General features: G+C 51.0%; 1 protein-coding gene across 1 annotated transcript in view; it reads left to right on the top strand.

Annotated features, from left to right (window-relative positions):
• Positions 1 to 12,435, top strand: part of ctsh (cathepsin H) — a 38,239-nt gene extending 25,804 nt beyond the window's left edge. The window contains exons 8-12 of the mRNA XM_038813714.1: positions 943 to 1,024; positions 6,015 to 6,083; positions 6,428 to 6,534; positions 9,540 to 9,665; positions 11,966 to 12,435. Coding sequence (XP_038669642.1) covers positions 943 to 1,024; positions 6,015 to 6,083; positions 6,428 to 6,534; positions 9,540 to 9,665; positions 11,966 to 12,041 — 460 coding nt within the window. The 3' untranslated portion in view covers positions 12,042 to 12,435. The remainder of the gene's footprint in view (positions 1 to 942; positions 1,025 to 6,014; positions 6,084 to 6,427; positions 6,535 to 9,539; positions 9,666 to 11,965) is intronic.
• Positions 12,436 to 21,525: the final 9,090 nt, after the last annotated feature.

A 21,525-nucleotide genomic window follows, 5' to 3' on the forward strand; every position in this document is an offset into this window, starting at 1 on the left:
CATCGAGTCTGCACCGGCTCTTGCAAAGAGCACCCTACCCAAGTTCAACACCTCCACCCTATCCCGATAACCCAGTAACCCCACCCAACACTAAGGGCAATTTTGGACACTAAGGGCAATTTATCATGGCCAATCCCCTGCTTGACTTTGTTTTGGTACAGGGATGATGGCCGTCTTCTTGAAGCAGATAGGGACCTCAGATTGTTGTAAAGAGAGGTTGAAGATGTCTGCGAATACCCCCGCCAGTTGATCCGTGCAAGACCTGAGTGCATCTTCTGGGTACCCCATCCGGGCCAGTGGCTTCCCATGGGTTTACCTTGGAGAAGGCTGCTCTGATGTCTGCAGATCTCAGATACAAGTTCATCCGTGGCTTCTGGGATGGAGGGCTCGCTGACCTCTTGCTCAAAGCGGGCATAGAATGCGTTGAGCTCATCAGGGAGGGGTGTGTTGGAGCCGACGATTTTGGAGCCGACGAGAGCTCTAGGATCAACCGACATTTCAGACAAACCTGGCTCCTCCCATTAACTACATCACCTGTGCCCAAAGCATAAGGCATTATTTTGCTCTTCTTACAAGATGTCCCTTGACTTATTTAGCCAGGATCAAACACAATACCCCTCATAAATGATCTAGACCCCAGGAGTCTGTCAAATGTAAATCATACTCCATTAGCTAGCTATCAGCAAACAAGTAAATGTTTCTTGAGATCTATTAGCAGAACAACTCACTTGAAAGTGAATTATTACCTTACGTTTACGACATCTTAATCACAGCTGTGGCAGTCATACTGTCTGTGTGCCTCTTAACCCAGGTTATAATTGCTGCATAAAATATAACTTTTTTACATTCATCACACTCTTAAACTTATAAAATAGTAACTTGCTATGTCTAACAGTCCTGTATCTATTTCCTGTTTTACACTATTGCATTTATATTTTTCAGGGGTCTGCCGAGTCAAGCTTTTGAATATATTAAATACAACAATGGGCTGGAAAGGGAAAGTGATTATCCTTATGAAGGAAAGGTCTGAATTTACATTTTTTCAAACTGTCCAATAATGGTAGAGTGTGCCACACAACGGCACTGTCTTTTCTAATCACAAGTCTGCAAATGAACCGAAATACATTTCAAAATGGTGCACAGACTGGGGACACTGGGCATTGGATTCTGTCCCATTGGGAGCAATTTCTACTGGAATTCAAATTAATTTTTTAATTTTTAAAAAATAAATTTAGAGAGCCCAATTCATTTTTTCCAATGAAGGGCCAGTTCAGCATGTCCAATCCACCTGCCCGGCACATCTTTGGGTTGTGGGGGGCGAAACCCACACAAACACGGGGAGAATGTGCAAACTCCACACGCACAGTGACCCAGAGCCGGGATCGAACCTGGGACCTCGGACCAAGGTGGCGCAGTGCTAACCCACTGCGTAACCTTGCTGCCCGGAATTCAAATTAATGAGAGCTTGGGGAATATGCAAATAAAACAAACACTGAAAAATGTGCGTGCATAAGCAGTTTAGGTAATTCAGTGTTTTGAGGTTGAGTCGGCTCAAGGGTAAATTCATTTCTGTGATATCAGCACCCAAGTTCACCGGTGTAACTCTTCTCTTTTTTGATCATGTAACTAAATTGTCATTATTATTTTTCCAGTAAACTCAGCTCAACATGTCAGTTGTAATGACAACACTAATAGAAAGTACAAACCACTAAGTCCAACCAGAGAAACACAGGAGGACTGTGGCAGATATTTGAATAACAAGAGGCGATTAATTTGTGCCCTAAAATGTGCAAATTCCATACGGACAGTGGCCAGGATCGAACTTGCATCCCCAGTGCCGTGAGACAGCAGTGCTAACCACTGCGCCATCATGCTGCCCTCGAGGAGTGACTTCATTTGAATGTCAAACGGATGTTTCCTCTTGTGAGTGAATCCAGAACACAGTTTTAAAATTAGGCGCCACCCTTGTAGGACAGGTTTTTTTATAAATGTAGAATACCTCCTACCCAGATTTCACATCATGCCTGATTGATATCCTTCATTAACTTCACTGCGAGTGGCACATGGTTTTATAAACCCTACCGGTCCACTCATTCCCTTTGGCCCTCTTCATCTGTGGGTAGGCGCTGGTTTAGCACAGGGCTAACGAGCTGGCTTTCAAAGCAGACAGGCAGCGCGGGTTCAATTCCCGTACCAGCCTCCCCGAACAGGCGCCGGAATGTGGCGACTAGGGGCTTCTCACAGCAACTTCATTTGAAGCCTACTCGTGACAATAAGTGATTTTCATTACCCAATGCCTTTTTTCCAATTGCAGTGCAATTTAGCGCGGCCAATCCACCTAACCTGCGCATCTTTGGGTCGCAGCGGTGAGTTCCACGCAAACACTGGGTCCGGAATCGAACCTGGATCCTCAGTGCTGTGAGGCAGCAGTGCTAGCCACTGCGCCACCATGCCGCCCTTTATAGGAGCGAGATGAGGAGAATTATTTTTTGGGGGTTGTGCAACTTTGAAATTCTGCCTCAGAAGACGGTGAAGGCAGGGTCACTGAATATTTTTAAGGAGGAGGTAGATAAATTCTTGTCAGGCAAATGGAATCAAAGATTATGGGGGGTAGATAGGAATTTGGCACTTTAAACACAAACAAATCAGCCATGATTTTATTGAATGGTGGAGCAGGTTCGAGGGGCCGGATGATTTACTTCTGCTCTCCTATTTTGAATGTTCGTAAAACTTGAAGGAATGAGACGTTACGTGATTAAAGCAGCACGGTAGCACAAGTGGCTAGCACTGTGGCTTCACAGCGCCAGGGTCCCAGGTTCGATTCCCCGCTGGGTCACTGCCTGTGCGGAGTTTGTACGTTCTCCCCGTGTCTGCGTGGGTTTCCTCCGGGTGCTCTGGTTTCCTCCCACAGTCCAAAGACGTGCAGGTTAGGTGGTTTGGCCAGGATAAATTGCCCTTAGTGCCCAAAAAAGGTTAGGAGGGGTGATTGGGTTACAGGGGTAGGGTGGAAGTGAGGGCTTAAATGGGTCGGTGCAGACTCGATGGCCGAATGGCCTCCTTCTGCACTGTATGTTCTATGTTCTAAAAGTTAATTTTCAGCACCAGAGGTGGTTTGGCAGTACTTAAGAATTAGCAAGCTGTTTACCCAGACTTGAATTGGGCAACCCCAAACTTTTTGTGGTGTATTTGGTGGATATCTGCCAACTTTACGCCATTCATGTGTTTGAGTGCCATGTATCTCAGCAAGGTGCTGGTGTGATGAAACTTGTGGAGAAGCAGGTTAACCCGGACAGCAAATTCCTGCTTTTCACGTTTCAATGCGCATGTGCAGAGACGAGAAAACACTTTCTGATTTATTCTTCAACAGTGATGAGTGTGAATCACTTCACTGTTATTCTTAATCAATGTGTAGGCTAATAACTCGGCCCTCGGATGAAGAGGGCCAAAGAGGCACAGAATGAGTGGACTGGTAGGGTTTATAAAACCATGTGCCACTCGCAGTGAAGTTAATGAAGCATAAAATCAGGCATGATGTGAAATCTGGATACGATGGGTATAGAGGGATACGGCACGAGGAAATGCTGAGGGTTTCGCCCAATGGTGATATCGTTACCGGTGCAGGCTTGGAGGGCCGAGGGGCCTGTTCATCTGCTGTATTGTTCTTTGTTCTTCATCATTGAAGCCAAATCCACCCTTTTCCCATTGGGTATTTTTAAAATTAAAATCAGGGTTCAAGGGAGATTTGACTGCCTTAACTCAGTTTCTATTGGGCATCAGTCCACAATACAAGATATATGATCCTGGCACTCATGTGGTTTTATAAACTGGGGACAATGAAGGTGATTGCTGCGGGAAATGGGAACGCCACTCCCATGTGAATGGAGGTGGTGCAATACTGGGAGCATCTCCTCTCAAGGTAATCGTTGATAAGGAATGCCATTTGAGTTATTGCGGGAGGCAATTGTAACAATGGTGCAATCGTGTAACATGAGTGATAGCAAGTCATCAGCAATGTCCCTCAATATTTTCCACTGTGTGTGCTCTGTTGCATTCGGTGCATGGTACCTTTCATTTCTTAGTCATGGCCACACATACATTGTGCAGGATTCTCCATAGCCTGACGGCGAAATCATGTTTGCCGATCAGGTGGAGAATGGGCTCTGATGCCGAAATCAGGATCGGTGCTGATTTGACACCGGTCCGCCATGCTCTCCCCCCCCCCCTCCAAAAGCCGCCATCGTAATCCGCGCTGCGCGCTGTTTCAGCGCCGTTGGTGTGTCATTGGCCAGCCCATCCACGATGCTCTGCCCCCGATGGACCAAGTTCCCGACGGCGCAGGACACGCGTGGTCTGAGCCGGCGTGCCAGCTGCGGACTGCGTCCAGCGCCACCACACTCGGCCGAGATCCGTACTGCTGGCCGGGGTTGTGGGGGGGGTGGGGGGGGGGGGGGGGGGTGTCTGCTGAAGCTGGGGGGACTGGTGAGAGGTGGCCAGGGGTTGGGCTGTGGGGTCAGGTTACGCGCACGGCCGGCACCATGTTGTACGGTGTGACCAGGCAGGTCGATAGCCGCGAGCAGGCATGGCCTGAGACCCGGCCATTCTCCAGTCGTTTCTGCCGCGGGCGTCGGGGGTTTTAGTCGGCACCTGTACTAGCCCCTCAATGGTGACGGAATCGATCGCTGCCTGCTGCCAAATTTACTGTCGTGAAAGTCGACACATTCTACGCTGGCGTCTGCACTTAGTCTCCAGAACGGAAAATCCAGGCCATGGTATCTTTTAAAAAACATTTTATTAGGGTATCGGTAGTTTTTATAATAATTACATAGATTACGGGGCAGCACGGTGGCCTAGTGGTTAGCACAACCGCCTCACGGCGCTGAGGTCCCAGGTTCGATCCCGGCTCTGGGTCACTGTCTGTGTGGAGTTTGCACATTCTCCCTGTGTCTGCGTGGGTTTCGCCCCCACAATCCAAAAATGTGCAGAGTAGGTGGATTGGCCACGCTAAATTGCCCCTTAATTGGAAAAAATAATTGGGTAATCTAAATTTTTTTTTAAAAATAAATAAATAAATAATTACATAGATTACACAGAACATACAGTGCAGGAGGCCATTCTGCCCATCGAGTCTGCACCGACCCATTTAAGCCCTCACTTCCACCCTATTCCCTGTAACCCAATAACCCCTCCTAACCTTTTTGGACACTAAGAACAATTTAGCATGGCCAATCCACGTAACCTGCATGTCTTTGGACTGTGTGAGGAAACCGGAGCACCCGGAGGAAACCCACGCAGACACGGGGAGAACATGCATACTCCGCACAGACAGTGACCCAGCGGGGAATCGAACCTGGGACCCTGGCGCTGTGAAGCCACAGTGCTAACCACTTGTGCTACCGTGATGACAACATCAGCGACATAAACATAGTACAGAAACATTTCCATCCCTAACACGTTCTTCGCACCCCAAACAATGAAGCCTAATCCCCCCCCACCGTCCCCACTTGCCCCTTAGTTCCCTTATCTGAGTTTCCTCCGACTCCGTAAGTTCTTGGTAGATATCTGATACCTTTCCCTCTCCCATCCATGTTCTGGAAACTGCCCTGTCCTGTAACCCCCCCCCCCCCCTGGTGGCAGGAGTGGGAAGGTCGGTATCTGCCTTCTCAGACCACGGTATCATAAAGGAGGCAATTTGTGAGTGACCGTTCTGGTACTTTTTGGATTGGTGTGCAGCTTCACGCAAGCAGTTTACAGCGAACATTGGTCAGCACTCCATTTCACATCCCTCCCCACTTTTATTTCCATCGGCCTCCAATTCGCTATGATCCATTTTACACAATCACACAAAGTCACCGTGTCCCACTTTCGCAATTTAGTTTAATGTTCCAGATTTCCACCACGGTCTTGAAATTGAGACGTAGGAAGTCAACGTCACAGCGAGCTGAGAATCTGTTAAACCAGCATGGTGCTGCAGCAATTGTTGGTTCTGTTGTGATTTTTCTTTGTGTTTTTCTCAGGATGGACCTTGTAGGTTTCAGGCCAGCAAAGCTGCCGCATTTGTCAAGGAAGTAGTGAACATCACTGAGGTAGGCCTCAGGTCTTCCAATAACCATATGATGACACAAGTGTAATAGCGCTTGCTCAATAATCAAGGGGCTTTTCACAGTAACTTCATCGAAGCATACTAGTGACAATAAGCAATTATTATTATCAACCTCAGCCATTTCTGTACTTTTGTGAGCTAAATCCAGAAACCAGTTTTTGTTTTTAAATCTCAGCTGAATTCAAATAGAATCAAAGTTCCTGGTTTTATTTGAAATGAATGAAAACTGGTTGAACTGAGTGTATTATTATAGCACACTGAGAATGCTGCTCTTACTCCTCACTCCTGAACAAGTGCATTGATCTAACACCCTGTTTTGTTTCACAGTACGATGAAGTAGGAATGGTGGATGCCGTGGCAAGGCTGAACCCGGTCAGTTTTGCTTTTGAAGTGACTGATGATTTTTTAAGTTACAAGGAAGGTGTTTATTCCAAGTAAGTCCTTGACATTGGAGAAGAAAGCTCAACACTACCATCCCCAGGGCAACTAGCAATAGGCAAATAAATGCTGGCCTTTCCAGCAACATCAATATCCATGGATACATTTTTAAAAACCACATTAATTGTAGGATTTGGTTTCCGAAAAGGCCTGTGTGGCATAGCAAGGCCAATTCTGCTTATCTGAACTGCTCCATGCTGGAGGGAAGGAGGGAGAAAGGAAGAACACGCATGCTTTACAGCCAATGATGTATTTTGAAACATAGTCAGGGTAGCTCCCACAAACAGTCATTTTTAATCCGATTAGTTAAGGGATAAATATTGGTCCAGGACATTGGGAGGTCTCCAATATCTTCTTCAAAACACTGGGCCACTGGATTTAAGCCAACCTTAGAGGGTAGACCGGGCTTTCGTTTAATATCTCCTCGAAAGGTCTTCTCAATTATCTATTTCTAATAGACCATGGGCAGCTCATTTCCTCTGCAGATTTACAACAAGCAGATTGTGCTCTTGAGTTACTTCCATAATGCAATCCCATTTTATACATAGCTTGACTCAAAACTCTCCTAAAGCATGTTGAGCTTGATGCGCTGGAGTGGTTTACATTTCATTTACATCGGGCACTTTGTACCTCCCTGAACACCATCCCATTATTTGGGCATCAGAACTCTTCTCTCCGCTCATTGAGTGGGGCCTGAACCCCGTAATCTTTCAGGAGGCTGACACTGAGCCATGGTTCAATCCACTAATTGACCACAACTAGGACTACATAAAAACTTTGCAATAATGAGAGATTGTACTAATGAATCCTCCTGAAAATAATTTGGAAATACAAATCCAGGGAATACGAGTGCAGCGAATGGGACTTATGACTGCCCCAAAATAAAGACCCCATCCCAAGATGCAAGTAGCAGGGTTGTTAGCACAATATTGTCCAGTGCATCTATAATGCTCACCCTGACTGAGGCTCGGAACGTCAAAGAGGCTCAGGGTGTCAACCATGATTCAGTGGAGAGACCTCCTGATTCTGAGTCAGAAAGGGGCTGGTTTAGCACAGTGGGCTAAATAGCTTGCGTGTAATCCAGAACTGCCAGCAGCACAGGTTCAATTCCCATACTGGCCTCCACGAACAGGCGCTGGAATGTGGTGACTAGGGGCTTTTCACAGTAACTTCATTGAAGCCAACTTGTGACAATAAGCGATTATTATTATTATGAGTTCAAGCCTCACTCTAGAGACTTGCGCACATAATTGAGACTGGCCCTCCCAGTGCAGTACTCAGGGAATGCTGGCGTGCCCTTTCAGATGAACCCCTCTGTCCTCTCAGGCGGACATAAAGGATTTCAGCGCACGATATGAAAACAAAGCAGGGGAATTACCCATCTCTGATCTCTGACCTAAATCCATTTACCCAACTCTACCCCTTATCTCAATTACTTTGGTTAACAAAAATCTATCAATCAGTTTTAAATTGAACAAATGATCCAGCATCAGTTCCATTTGCGAAAGAGTTTGAAACTTCTGCCACCTTTAATCGTAGATGTGTTTCCTAGTTTCTCTCCAGAAAGGTCTGGCTTTAATTTTACACTCTGCCCGCTAGTCTGAGATGCCTCAAGCAGCAGAAAAAGTTTATCTCTATCTAACCTACTGCAATCTCACGGCGCCGAGGTCCCAGGTTCGATCCCGGCTCTGGGTCACTGTCCATGTGGAGTTTGCACATTCTCCCCGTGTTTGCGTGGGTTTCGCCCCCACAACCATAAGATGTGCAAGGTAGGTTGATTGAACACGCTAAATTGCCCCTTAATTGGAAAAAATGAATTGGGTACTCTAAATGTTTAAAAAAAAAAAAAAAAAAAAAAATATCTCTATCTAACCTACCCATTCCCCTTAATATTCTGAAATTTTAAATCAAATTACGTGCAGGTAATAAGACCCTAGTTGAGGTAATCTTTCCTAAATGAACAGTTCAATAATTATTCTGGTAAATAAACACTATATCCTTCCTAAGGTGGGGTACCATGAACTACTCACAGTAACTCCAGATCTGGTTTATATAACTGAAGCCTGATTTGCACGCCCTCGTATTCTCGTCCTCTAGATATGAAAGCCAGTATTCCGTTTGCCATTTTTTGATTATTTTCTGTACCTGTTCAAGTCAATCTATGTACCTTGACCCCCGAATTTCTTGCGTACCTCCACTGTCTCCACCTGGGCAACACGATAGCACAGTCGTTAGCACTGTTGCTTCACAGCGCCAGGGTCCCAGGTTTGATTCCCGGCTTGGGTCACTGTCTGTGCGGAGTCTGCACGTTCTCCCCGTGTCTGCGTGGGTTTCCTCCGGGTGCTCCGGTTTCCTCCCACAAGTCCCGAAAGACGTGCTGTTAGGTAATTTGGACATTCTGAATTCTCCCTCTGTGTACCCGAACAGGCGCTGGAATGTGGCGACGAGGGGCTTTTCACAGTAACTTCATTGCAGTGTTCATGCAAGCCTACTTGTGACAATGAAGATTATTATTATTATCTAGCTTTTCACCATTTGGAAAGTACACTGTTCTATCCTTTTTTAGGTCTGAAATGGTGGACCTCATATTTCTTACATTGAAATCCATGAGTGTTTCTATTTCCTGTCCCTTTCGAACTCTCGTCTCCTCAAAATCTTCCAACAGGAAATCCCGTTGACAATGGCGCGGCCGGTAGATCCTGCTGGCGGGCCGCCTCAGCTGCCGAAAAACACGCAGTGGGGTTGTCGGTAAATCTCACCCCCAGTCCTTATTTTTGCACCCCCCCATTATAAATCCAGGTGGCTACATTTTGTGACCACTGCCCATGTGAACGTGTGCCACAGGTAGTGCTGTAATTACAGCGTGACAGGTTTACATAGCTGGTTCTCATTATAAATGCTGATGGGAACAGTTGAATGGAATTGCACATGAATATAAGAATTTTGACGTATTGAATAGAAATGGGAACTTGTGATTTTTAAAACTTAAATCTACCAACAGCCCAAACTGCAGTTCAACCCCAGATAAAGTGAATCATGCTGTCCTGGCTGTGGGTTATGGGGTGTCCAATGGAACCAAGTATTGGATCGTGAAGAACTCCTGGGGCCCATCCTGGGGAATTGATGGGTATGTACATTTTTTGAAAGTAATAAAATTAGATTAATTTTTTTCAACAGCAAGTATGTGAATTGTGAAGAGTACCGTATAAAGTGTAATGTAATGAGCTGCCCCAATGGCTCAGCTGGTTACGGTATATTATGAGCTGAAGAAGGTCCCAGGCTCAATGGTTGAGTGTGTTGAGGTACCCATTCGCTCACCATCTCTTTGTGCTAATCACTTAAGTAAAAACATTACACTGAATTTAATTGTAAATTTTCATGGTTTATTTATTCACCAACATTAGAACACAAGGAAAGCCCTTCGAGTCTGCCACATCATTAAGTAATAACGTATCTTCTGCTTCAATTCCACTTTCTTACTTCCTATATTTACTCCCATTTGGAAGCAAATGCACACATTAGCGAGAGGCAGCATTGTTTTGTGAAGGGAGGTTTGTGTCTCACTAACTTGATCAGGTTTTTCGAGGAAGTGTCGAAGATGATTGATGAAGGTAGGGCAGTGGATGTTGTCTACATGGACTGGTGTAAGGCCTTTGACAAGGTCCCTTATGGCAAACTGGTACAGAAGGTGAAGTCAGATGGGATCAGAGGAGAGCTGGCAAGGTGGAAACAGAACTGACTCGATCACAGAAGACAGAGGGTAGCAGTGGAAGGGTGCTATTCTGAATGGAGGGCTGTGATTAGTGGTGTTCTGCAGGGGTCAGTGCTGGGACCTTTGCTGTTTGTAGTATATATGAATGATTTTTAAAAATTTTTAGAGTACATCATTTATTTTTCCAATTAAGGAGCAATTTAGTGTGGCCAATCCACCAAGCCTGCACATCTTTTGGTTGTGGGGGTGAGACCCACGCAAATATGGGGATAACCTGCAAACTCCACATGGACAGTGACCCAGAGCCGGGATTGAACCCGGGTCCTCAGCGCTGTGAAGCAGCAGTGCTAACCACAGCGCCATCACGGCGTCCCACATATAAATGATTTGGAGGAAAATGTAACTGGTCTGATTAGTAAGTTTGCGGATGACACAAAGGTTGGTGAATTGCGGATAGGGATGAGAATTCAGAGGATACAGCAAGGTATAGATCAGTTGGAAACTTGGTTGGTGAGGTGGCAGATGGAGTTTAATCCAGACAGATGTGAGGTAATGCATTTTGGAAGGTCTAATACATGTGGGAAATATACAGTAAATGGCAGAACCCTAAATAGTATTGACAGGAGAGGGATCGGGGTGTACATTAGCTATGAGGAGAGGTTGGATAAACTCAGTTTGTTCTCACTGGAATGATGCAGATTCAGGGGCGACCTGATAGAAGTCTATAAAATTGTGAGAGGCTTGGATAGTGGATAGTCAAAAGCATTTTCCCAGGGTGGAAGAGTCAATTACTGGGGGCATAGGTTTAAGGTGTGAGGGGCAAAGTTTGGAGGAGATGTACGAGGGAAGTTCTTTACACAGAGGGTAGTGGGTGCCTGGAGTTCGCTGCTGGAGGAGGTGGTGAAGCAGGTACAATAGTGACGTTTAAGGGGCGTCTTGACAAATACACGTATAAGATGCAAATAGAGGGACACGGACCCTGGAAGTGTAGAAGGTTTTAGGTTAGACGGGCAGCATGGTCGGTGCAGGCTTGGAGGACAAAGTTCCTGTTCCTGTGCTGTACTTTTCTTTGTTCTTTATTCCATCATTCTCTTAGTGTCTGAGAATCCAGTTCTCATAATATTCGTGGAGCCAGAAGTGGAAGTGCAGTTCATTCAAATAATGGAACAGGGGCTGACATAGCTCACACCTAGTTTGAACACAACCAGGCTGCAAGAGATACAGACAGCCTAGGAGTGCGTGAAGGTGACTTAGTAAGTTATTTGTCGAGACTGACTGTGTAACGCACTCGAGAAATCAGCGTGTGACCAGTTTGGAGAGAGCCTATTTTGTTAGGTGTATCTAACAAAGTGCATAGTGGCTGAACTAGCTCTGGTCTAGTGGATTGCGAGGACACAAAGTGGTGATACAAGTGCTGGCTTCCTGGGACAAGAGCCACTTGATCAGGCTTTAATAACAAAGCTACTCAATTGCCAGAAACAGCTTCGTCACTGTAACATTAATCCTGAAATAGATTTACTTAAAACCTTTTATGCCTGCCGTCTCTTCAATCTGTTGTTTGTTGGAGCTTGGCATGCGTAAAATTGGCTGCCGCATTTCCTGCAACACTGCAGTGACTACACTTACAAAGTTTACCACTGACTGTAACTTCTTTTGGGACGTCCTATGCTTGTAAAAGGTGCTATGGAAGCTCTTTTTTTTCTCTTTTTTTTTAGATATTTCTACATTCAACGAGGGAAGAACATGTGTGGCCTGGCTGCGTGTGCTTCCTACCCCATCCCCCTGCTATGAGATGATGGGACTGCTCAGATACAATGGCATCCCAGGCCAAGATTTTACTGAATTGCAAGGCTGATGTAAGACAAGGGAAACATTGACAATGCTGATTACTGCTTAAATAAATACTAATTATCTACCTGTTCTCCAAACTGTGTTCTTAATGTGAATTGCATCGAGTTCAAATCACATTTCTGATTTATCTGAACATAAAATGAGCTCTGATGATCAGTTTTAAATGCTCGCTGCATTAAATAATAATAAATCCAGTCAGTGCTGTCAAATTTCAACGAGAGGCAAAGATCCATTTTATAAAAAGGATACCTTTTGTGACAAAGGAATGTATTTTTAAAATCAAACTGCTGATTGTATTCTGAGACGAATGATTAAAAAATCTGTTGCAATGAAAGACAAAGTGATCGATGTTATCTTGCTGAAACGATGAACGGGGTTCTCTCAGCCCGGGGCCGGGCCGGAGAATCCCCGCGACAGGCGCGAATCGCGCCACGCTGCCCCGATACCGGGACGCGGTTATCCACAGAGCAGAGAATCGGCAGCATTGGCGCCAGCGTGGTTGGCGCGGCACCGGTCAGGGGTCGCTCTACAGGACCTCTGCCGATTCTCGCCCCAGGATGGGCCGAGCGGCCGTCGTAAAAAAACCTGAGACCCGCCGCCGCCGTTCACACCTGCTCTCAGGCCGGCGGGACCTTGTCATGGAAGGGTCCGGGGCGGCCTGTGGGGGGGGGGGGGGGGGGGGGGTGGGGGGGTGGGGGGGGGCCTCCGTTGTGACCTGGCGAGCAATCGGGGCCGAGCGATCGGCGGGCCGGCCTCTCGGGCTGAGGGCCTCCTTTCTTCCGCGCCGGCCCCATTAGCCCTACGCCATGTTGCGTCGGCGCGGAGAAGGGAGACACTGCGCATGCGCGGACCAACCCCGCGGCGCCCAGTTGACGCCAGAATCAGCAGCTGGAGCGGCGTGAACCACTCCAGTGCCGTGCTGGCCCCCATGTAGGGGCCAGAATTACTGATCCTCAGGCAATGTTGACGCCATCGGGAACGCGACAGCGTTTCTGACGGCATCAACACTTAGCCTCAGGATCACAGAATCCCGCCCAAAGTATTTCTGTCAGTGAGTTTCGCACATTTATTAGAATTCAACAGCCAAACTTCAATAACTAAACCCTTAGATATAATAAAATTCAATGCTGCAAATTGAAACAAAACCAAAATATGTTTGACATACAGAGAAACCTCATCAGCATGGTAAAATGGAAAAGGCAGGTGAATATTGATGCACTATCAATTACGACGAGATGAGAGTAGAGTGTAATCGAGGCTTTATTACACAGAGATGTGTAGCCTCCCGCAGCTGCTGCCGAAATGGCTGCAGCTCGGAGAGCCCACACATTTATACTCCTCCTACTGGGCGGAGCCAGCAGGCAGGGACCTACCCCTGTACCTGTAGTACAGGAGCCTTACCGTAATACACCTCATATGTGATATATACAATACAACAGTGGTGACTACCACAAATATTTTGGATTCAGATCTGTGATCATGTCTGAAAAAAATAGGCAGGACACCTCCTTTGTAAGTATGACCAACATTGAGTGATCGGGGGTTCACAGGTATGAGTGCCAAGTGCTAACGGCAAAGAGGCAGCAGTTTCAAACTTAACCTACATTTTCCCAGTTCACTTTTCTAAAAAGTGACACTGTGGTCAACTAACAAACAAAACCGCCCCTCAATGACTGGTTTAGCTCACTGGGCTAAATCGCTGGCTTTTAAAGCAGACCAAGCAGGCCAGCAGCACGGTTCAATTCCCGTTCCAGCCTCCCCGAACAGGTGCCGGAATGTGGCGACTAGGGGCTTTTCACAGTAACTTAATTGAAGCCTACTCATGACAATAAGTGATTTTCATTTCATGTGTTTTACGGGGCTGTTTAGCACACTGGGCTAAATCGCTGGCTTTTAAAGCAGACCAAGGCAGGCCAGCAGCACGGTTCAATTCCCGTACCAGCCTCCCCAAACAGGCGCCGGAATGTGGCGACTAGGGGCTTATCACAGTAACTTCATTGAAGCCTACTCGTGACAATAAGTGATGTTCATTTCATGAATAAAGAACTTGGGCGAAATTCTCCGACCCCACTCAGGGTCGGAGAATCGGCCGGCAGCGGCGTTAATCCCGCTCCCGCAGGGTTTTTAATTCTCTGACCGGCCAAAAACCGGCGCTGTGCAAATCCCGCCGGCAGCCTCTGAAAACAGCTGGCGCCGGCGGGATTTCATTATATTTTTGTTTCCACAAATCTCCGGCCCGGATGGGCCGAAGCCGAAGTCCCGTCGACGTGGCCACGGGTCACGTCGGCGGAAATCACAGTAGCTTTAAAACGGCGTCAACCATTGATGATGGTTGACACCGTTCGGTGTCCGCGGGGGGGGGGGGGGGGGGGGGGGGGGGGGGGGGGGGGGTTGCGGCATCGGGGGGGGGGGTTGCGGCATGGGGGGGGGGTTGCGGCATTGGGGGGGGGTTGCGGCATTGGGGGGGGGTAGGGGTGGTGGGGAGGGGGGGTAGGGGTGGTGGGGAGGGGGGTAGGGGTGGTGGGGAGGGGGGTAGGGGTGGTGGAGGGGGTAGGGGTGGTGGGGGGGGTTTGGGGGCAAGCGGCGTGCAGAGAAGGGGGGGGCGACGGATGCCCGGGGCCAACGCACCGTCGCCCCCCCTCTGTACGCCGCTGCCCCTACCCCAACCACCCCCCCCTCACCACCCCTCCCCCCCTCCCCACCACCCCTACCCCTCTCCCCACCACCCCTACCCCCCTCCAACGCCGCCCCCCCATCTCTCGCAACGCCGCAACACCCACCCTCAACGCCGCAACCCCCCCTCACGCGGCAACCCCCCTTCATCGCCGCAACCCCCCCCTCTCAACGCCGGGTCCCCCCCTCTCAACGCCGGGTCCCCCCCCCTCAACGCCGGTACCCACACCCCCCCCCTCCCTCTGAAGGCCGGTACCCCACACCCCCCTCTCTCCTCCTCCCCCTCTCTCCTCCTCCCCCCCTCTCCTCCTCCCCTTCCATCCTCCTCCCCCCCTTCCTTCCTCCTCCCCCCCTTCCTTCCTCCTCCTCCCCCCTTCCTTCCTCCCCCCTCCTTCCTCCTCCCCCTCCTTCCTTCCCCCCCTCCTTCCTCCCCCCTTCCTTCCTCCGCCCCCCTTCCTTCCTCCTCCCCCCCTTCCTTCCTCCGTTAGTGGGGGGGGGTGCGGCGTTAGTGGGGGGGTGGTGCGGCGTTAGTGGGGGGGGGTGCGGCGTTAGTGGGGGGGGTGCGGCGTTAGTGGGGGGGGTGCGGCGTTAGTGGGGGGGTGCGGCGTTAGTGGGGGGGGTGCGGCATTGAGAGGGGGGGTACCGGCGTTGAGGGGGGGGCGGCGTTGGAGGGGGGTAGGGGCAGCGTTGGAGGGGGGTAGGGGTGGTGAAGGGGGTAGGGGTAGGGGCAGCTGCGTGCAGAGGGGGGGGCGACGGTGCGTTGGCCCCGGGCATCCGTCACCCCCCTCCTCTGCACGCCGCTGCCCCTACCCCAACCCCCCCTCACCATCCCTACCCCCTTCACCACCCCAACCCCCCCCCCCAACGCCACCCCCCCCTCCAACGCCGCCCCCCCTCTCTCAACTCAACGCCGCAAACCCCCCCCCCTCTCAACTCAACGCCGCAAACCCCCCAACGCCGGGTCTGTCTCTCTCTCTCTCCCCCCCCCCAAATGCCGGTCTGTCTCTCTCCTCCTCCCCCCCCCCCCCAAATGCCGGGTCTGTCTCTCTCCTCCCCCTCCCCCAACGCCGGGTCTGTCTCTCTCCTCCCCCCCTCCCCCCCACATGCCGGGTCTGTCTCTCTCCTCCGCCCCCCCCCCCCCCCCCAAATGCCGGGTCTGTCTCTCTCCTCCTCCCCCCCCCACCAAATGCCGGTCTGTCTCTCTCCTCCTCCTCCCCCCCCCCCCAAAACGCCGGGTCTCACCACTTCCGCAGCTGGTGAAACTGACGCGTATCGCGTCAGTCAGCTGCTGGCCCCTCCGGGAACGGAGAATAGCCGCCTAAAAGAAGGCCCCCACGCCGGAGTCATCTACACCAATTTTGCTCGCCGGAAATCGGCGTTACGACGGTCTGCAGAGAATTTCGCCCCTTAATCATAAAAATAAAGGAAACTTTATAAACCTAAATTTAAAACATGTTAACAATATTGATTGGACACTCCAGATACCCTGATCCTCACCAGTTGCAGAAGACCTCGAGCATGCCGGGGGACATTGCACACTCCCTTTCCAGGAGCACAGACAGTGCCAAGAAAGAGAGGCAAGCCGGCAGAGCGACCGACAGCCTCCATGGGCCGCGTCCAACCTGGACCTGCGTGGATAGGTGCTTTGGCCAGTGTGAGGAACAGGCCTTTTCTCAGCTGCTGACTGACCTGCTTGGATTTTGTCTGGCTGCTGTTTTTAATCCAAAGTAGAGAAAGTGAAACAGATTTATGTTAATCTCTTTGAGCAGGCTTTTGTTGCGAGTTGCAATGTGAATCAGACTGATACGCGTACATCCGCTGCGATTTGGTACTTCAATGACGTTCACTCTGGTTTCAATTCCAACCTCCAGCAATCAGGCAGGATGCCTTTGTGTCTGGTAGATGTTGGCGAGGTTAGTGATATTAGTTGAATTATTGTAGGCTAGAAACTTAAATCAATGGTGCTTTGGTACAAATACCTAGGATCAAAGGAACAAGGAGGAGGCCATTCAGTCCCTCGTGACTATTCTATCATTTAATTGGATCATGGCTGATCCAGAACCTAACTCAATCCACTCGCCTGGCTTCTGTAACCTTTAATTACCACCTAACAAAATTCCATCAACCTAACTTCTGAAATTTTCAGTTGACCTCCAACCTCAACAGTTGTTTGGGGGAGTGAATTCCAGATTTCTACGCCTACTTAATGTGCACAAACTCTTCAATGCTATCTTCACGCAAGCCGACTTTGAATGAATTAAAACCTTGTTAAGGGCTACGGGGAGAATGCTGGTAGGTGGAGTTGAAATGCCCATCAGCCATGATTGAATGGCGGAGTGGACTCGATGGGCCGAATGGCCTTACTTCCACTCCTATGTCTTATGGTCTTATGGTCTTGTTAAGCATTTGCACAAAAATAGTGTGGATAATAATTCGTACCCTTGCATTGTTTGATTTTCTGTTAAGCTTTTTACAATTGCAATAAAGTTTCTACCCTTTTGTCGTCAAGTATTTGGTTTTCTCCTTCATGCATAAGATGCAAATTGAGACTTCCGGTTGCAGCTATGCGGAGCTAAGTCGCAGGTTCGGCAGCTCCCGCTAACAAAGGACTTTTGGGCTCTTTTTTACGGCTCGCAATGGCGCTTGTTCGACATTTCCCGGTGTGGGAAGGGGACAGCAACATTTCCCTGCTGGTGTATGGATTGGACCAGGAGCGGGGCGATTAAAAAAGCGGCATTGCAGCAAAGAAAGGTGCGAGGGAGGAGGACCAAGATGGCGGCGGGCGGAGACCAGGCAGCGTGGACGCAATGGGCGCAGGAGCAGCAGGAGCTGCTCCAGCGCTGTTTTAAGGAGCTAAAAGCAGAGCTGCTGGAGCCGATGAAGGCCTCACTCGATAAGCTGCTGGAGACCCAGACAGCCCAAGGGGCAGCGATCCGGGAGATCCGACAAAAGGCCTCGGAGAATGAGGACGAGATGTTAGGCCTGGCGGTGAAGGTGGAGGCGCACAAGGTGCTCCACAAGAAATGGCAGACGAGGTTCGAGGAGATGGAGAACCGGTCGAGGCAGAAGAACCTGCGGATCCTGGGCCTCCCGGAGGGGTTGGAGGGATCGGACATGGGGACCTATGTGGTCACCATGTTGAATTTGTTGATGGGAGCGGGGGCCTTCCAGGGGCCCTTGGAGCTGGAGGGGGCCCACTGAGTGCTGGCGAGGAGCCCAAGCCCAGCGAGCCGCCACGGGCGGTGCTGGTGCGGTTCCACCTGTTTGCTGTTCGAGAGTGTGTATTAAGGTGGGCCAAGAAAGAGCGGAGCAGCAGGTGGGAGAACGCGGAGGTCCGGATCTACCGGGATTGGAGGTGGCGAAGAAGAGGGTCGGTTACAATCAGGCGAAGGCAGTGCTGCACAGGAGAGGGGTGAAGTTCGGCATGCTACAGCCGGCGCGTCTGTGGGTCACCTACAAGGATCGACACCATTATTTTGAGTCCCCGGAGGAGGCCCGGGCCTTTGTTCAGGCCGAGAAACTGGACTCGGACTGAGGGTCGGGGACGAGGGGTCGCAGTGGTGGGATGGTTGGGGATTGTGGTGTTGTGTTCCGAGGGGGGTTTCTTTCTTTGTTTTTTGGGGGTTGATAGGGCATTGTTTTGATTAGGCCCGCCGGATGGGCTCGTGAGGCGGGGGTAGTTAACAGCTTGGGGAGTTGATGGTCGGTAGGGGTTGATGGGGCCTCGCGGGGGGAGCCTGAGATGGGGATAGTGGGACTGGGCCTGAAAAGGGAGCTGCGCCAGAGGAGGCGGGGCCGGGTGAGGGGAAAGCGCGGGCTTTTTCCCGCGCTAAGGGTTGAAGGGGGGGGCGGAGCTGGCGGGCTTTTTCTCGCGCTGGGAGCGGAATGGGAAGGACGTGAGCCTGCTAGTGGGCAAGGGAGGGGAGTTGGAGCTTTACACTGGGGGAGGGGGGTCGATGGTGTGGCAGGAGTGGCCAGGGTCAGCAGGAGTTAGCTGACTCACGGGAGTGCAATGGGGGAAGCAACACAGCTAGGTGGGGACCTAGCTGGGGGGTTGGAGGGGGGGGGTAGGGGGGGAAGAGTAGGGGGGGGGGGACTGGGTTGCTGCTGGAATGGCCAAGGGGGAGCTGGAGGTGGTAGAGGAGGTCGAGGCGGGGGTCTGCCGCTGTGGGAAACAGGTCGTGCAGGGGGCGCGGGCACGCGCTGGCCTAGGAAGGGATATGGCTAGTCGGCAGGGGAGGGCGGCGAGTAGCCTCCTGATCCGGCTGATAACCTGGAATGTGAGGGGGCTGAATGGGCCGGTCAAACGGGCCCGGGTGCTCGCGCACCTGAAGGGACTGAAGGCGGATGTGGCCATGCTCCAGGAGACGCACCTGAGGGTGGCGGATCAGGTAAGGTTGAGAAAGGGGTGGGTAGGGCAGGGTTTGGATGCAAAAAACCGGGGGGTGGCGATCTTGGTGGGGAAGAGAGTGTCGTTCGAGGTGTCAAGCATTGTGGCAGACAATGGCGGTAGGTATGTGATGGTGAGCGACAAGCTGCAGGGGGAGCGGGTGGTGCTGGTCAATGTATACGCCCCGAATTGGGACGATGCGGGGTTCATGCAGCCGGTTCATGCAGGAGGAGTTGGGCCGGATTCCGGATCTTGAGACAGGAGGCCTAATAATGGGGGGGGGATTTCAACACGGTGCTGGACCCAGCACTTGATTGCTCTAGGTCTAGAACGGGCAGGAGGCCGGCGGCAGCCAAGGTGCTGAGAGGGTTTATGGACCAGATGGGAGGGGTAGACCCATGGAGGTTTACGAGGCCGGGGGCCAGGGAATTTTCATTCTTCTCCCATGTCCACAAGGCCTACTCCCGGATTAACTTTTTTGTTATGAGCAGGGCACTGATTCCGAGGGTGGAGGACACGGAATATTCGGCGATAGCCATTTCTGATCATGCCCCGCATTGGGTGGACCTCGAGCAGGGGGAGGAGAGGGACCAACGTCCGCTGTGGCGTTTAGAGGTGGGGCTGCTAGCGGACGAGGAGGTGAGCTGGCGGGTCCAGAGGTGTATAGAGAGGTACCTGGAAACTAATGATAATGTGGAGGTGCAGGTAGGAGTGGTCTGGGAGGCGCTGAAGGCAGTGGTCAGAGGAGAGCTAATCTCCATTAGGGCACACAAGGAGAGGGGGGGAGAGGAGAGAGAGGGAGAGGTTGTTGGGGGAGATAGTGAGGGTGGACAGAGGTATGCGGAGGCCCCGGAGGAGGGATTGCTGAGGAAGCGGTGTAGCCTTCAGGCTGAGTTTGATTTATTGACCACCAGGAAGGCGGAGGCGCAATGGAGGAGGGCGCAGGGGGCGGTATATGAATACGGAGAAAAGGCGAGCCGGATGCTGGCGTACCAACTTCGGAAGCGGGAGGCAGCTAGAGAGATTGGTGGAGTTGGGGATGGAAGAGGGAGCACGGTGCGAAGTGCGGTGGGTATCAATGGGGTCTTTAGGAGCTTTTACGAGGAACTGTACCGGTCTGAGCCCCCAGTGGAGGAGGGAGGGATGGGTCGCTTCCTAGACTGGCTGAGGTTTCCGAGAGTGGAGGAGGGGCAGGTGGTGGGGTTGGGGGCGCCGGTTGGATTGGAGGAGCTGGTCAAAGCGATAGGGAACATGCAGGCGGGGAAGGCACCGGGGCCAGATGGGTTCCTGGTTGAATTCTACAAGAAGTAAGGACCTTCAACGAGGCAAGGGAAGGGGGGGGGCTCTGCCCCCGACGATGTCTAGGGCGCTGATCTCCTTGATCCTGAGGCGGGACAAGGATCCCTACAGTGTGGGTCATATAGGCCGATCTCACTCCTAAATGTAGATGCAAAGTTGCTGGTAAAGATTTTGGCCATGAGGATAGAGGACTGTGTGCCACAGGTCATACATGAGGATCAGACAGGTTTTGTGAAAGGGAGGCAGCTGAATGCTAATGTACGGAGGCTTTTGAATGTTATAATGATGCCGGCAGTGGAAGGGGAGGCGGAGATAGTGGCGGCGATGGATGCGGAGAAGGCCTTTGATAGGGTGGAATGGGGGTACCTGTGGGAGGTGTTGAAAAGGTTTGGGTTTGGGGAGGGGTTCGTCAGATGGATGAGGTTGCTATATGAGGCCCCGGTGGCGAGTGTGGCTACAAACAGAAGGAGGTCGGAGTATTTCCGATTGTACCTGGGGACGAGGCACGGGTGTTCCCTGTCCCCCCTGCTCTTTGCGCTGGCGATTGAACCCCTGACCATGGCACTGAGGGAGTCGAGGAACTGGAGGGGGGTAGTGTGGGGGGGGGGGGGTGGGGGGGGGGGGGGCATCGGGTGTCGCTTTATGTGGATGACCTATTGCTGTATGTGGTGGACCCGGTGGGGGGAATGCTGGAGGTGATGAGGATCCTTAGGGAGTTTGGGGATTTGTCCGGGTACAAGCTCAATATGGGGAAGAGCGAGCTGTTCGTAGTGCACCCAGGGGACCAGGAGAGGGGAATTGGTGAGCTCCCGTTAAAAAGGCGGAGAGGTGTTTTAGGTACTTGGGGGTACAGGTGGCTAGAAGCTGGGGGGCCGTACAGAAGCTTAACTACACGAGGCTGGTGGAGCAGATGGAGGAGAAGTTTAGGAGGTGGGATGTGCTGCCACTCTCCCTGGCGGGCAGAGTGTAATCAGTCAAAATGACGGTGCTCCCGAGGTTTCTGTTCCTGTTCCAGTGCCTCCCTATCCTGATCCCTGTTGTGGGAAAAGTCTTGGAAAGGAT

Source organism: Scyliorhinus canicula, chromosome 12 (assembly GCF_902713615.1).
Source record: "Scyliorhinus canicula chromosome 12, sScyCan1.1, whole genome shotgun sequence".
Taxonomy (NCBI): Eukaryota; Metazoa; Chordata; class Chondrichthyes; order Carcharhiniformes; family Scyliorhinidae; genus Scyliorhinus; species Scyliorhinus canicula.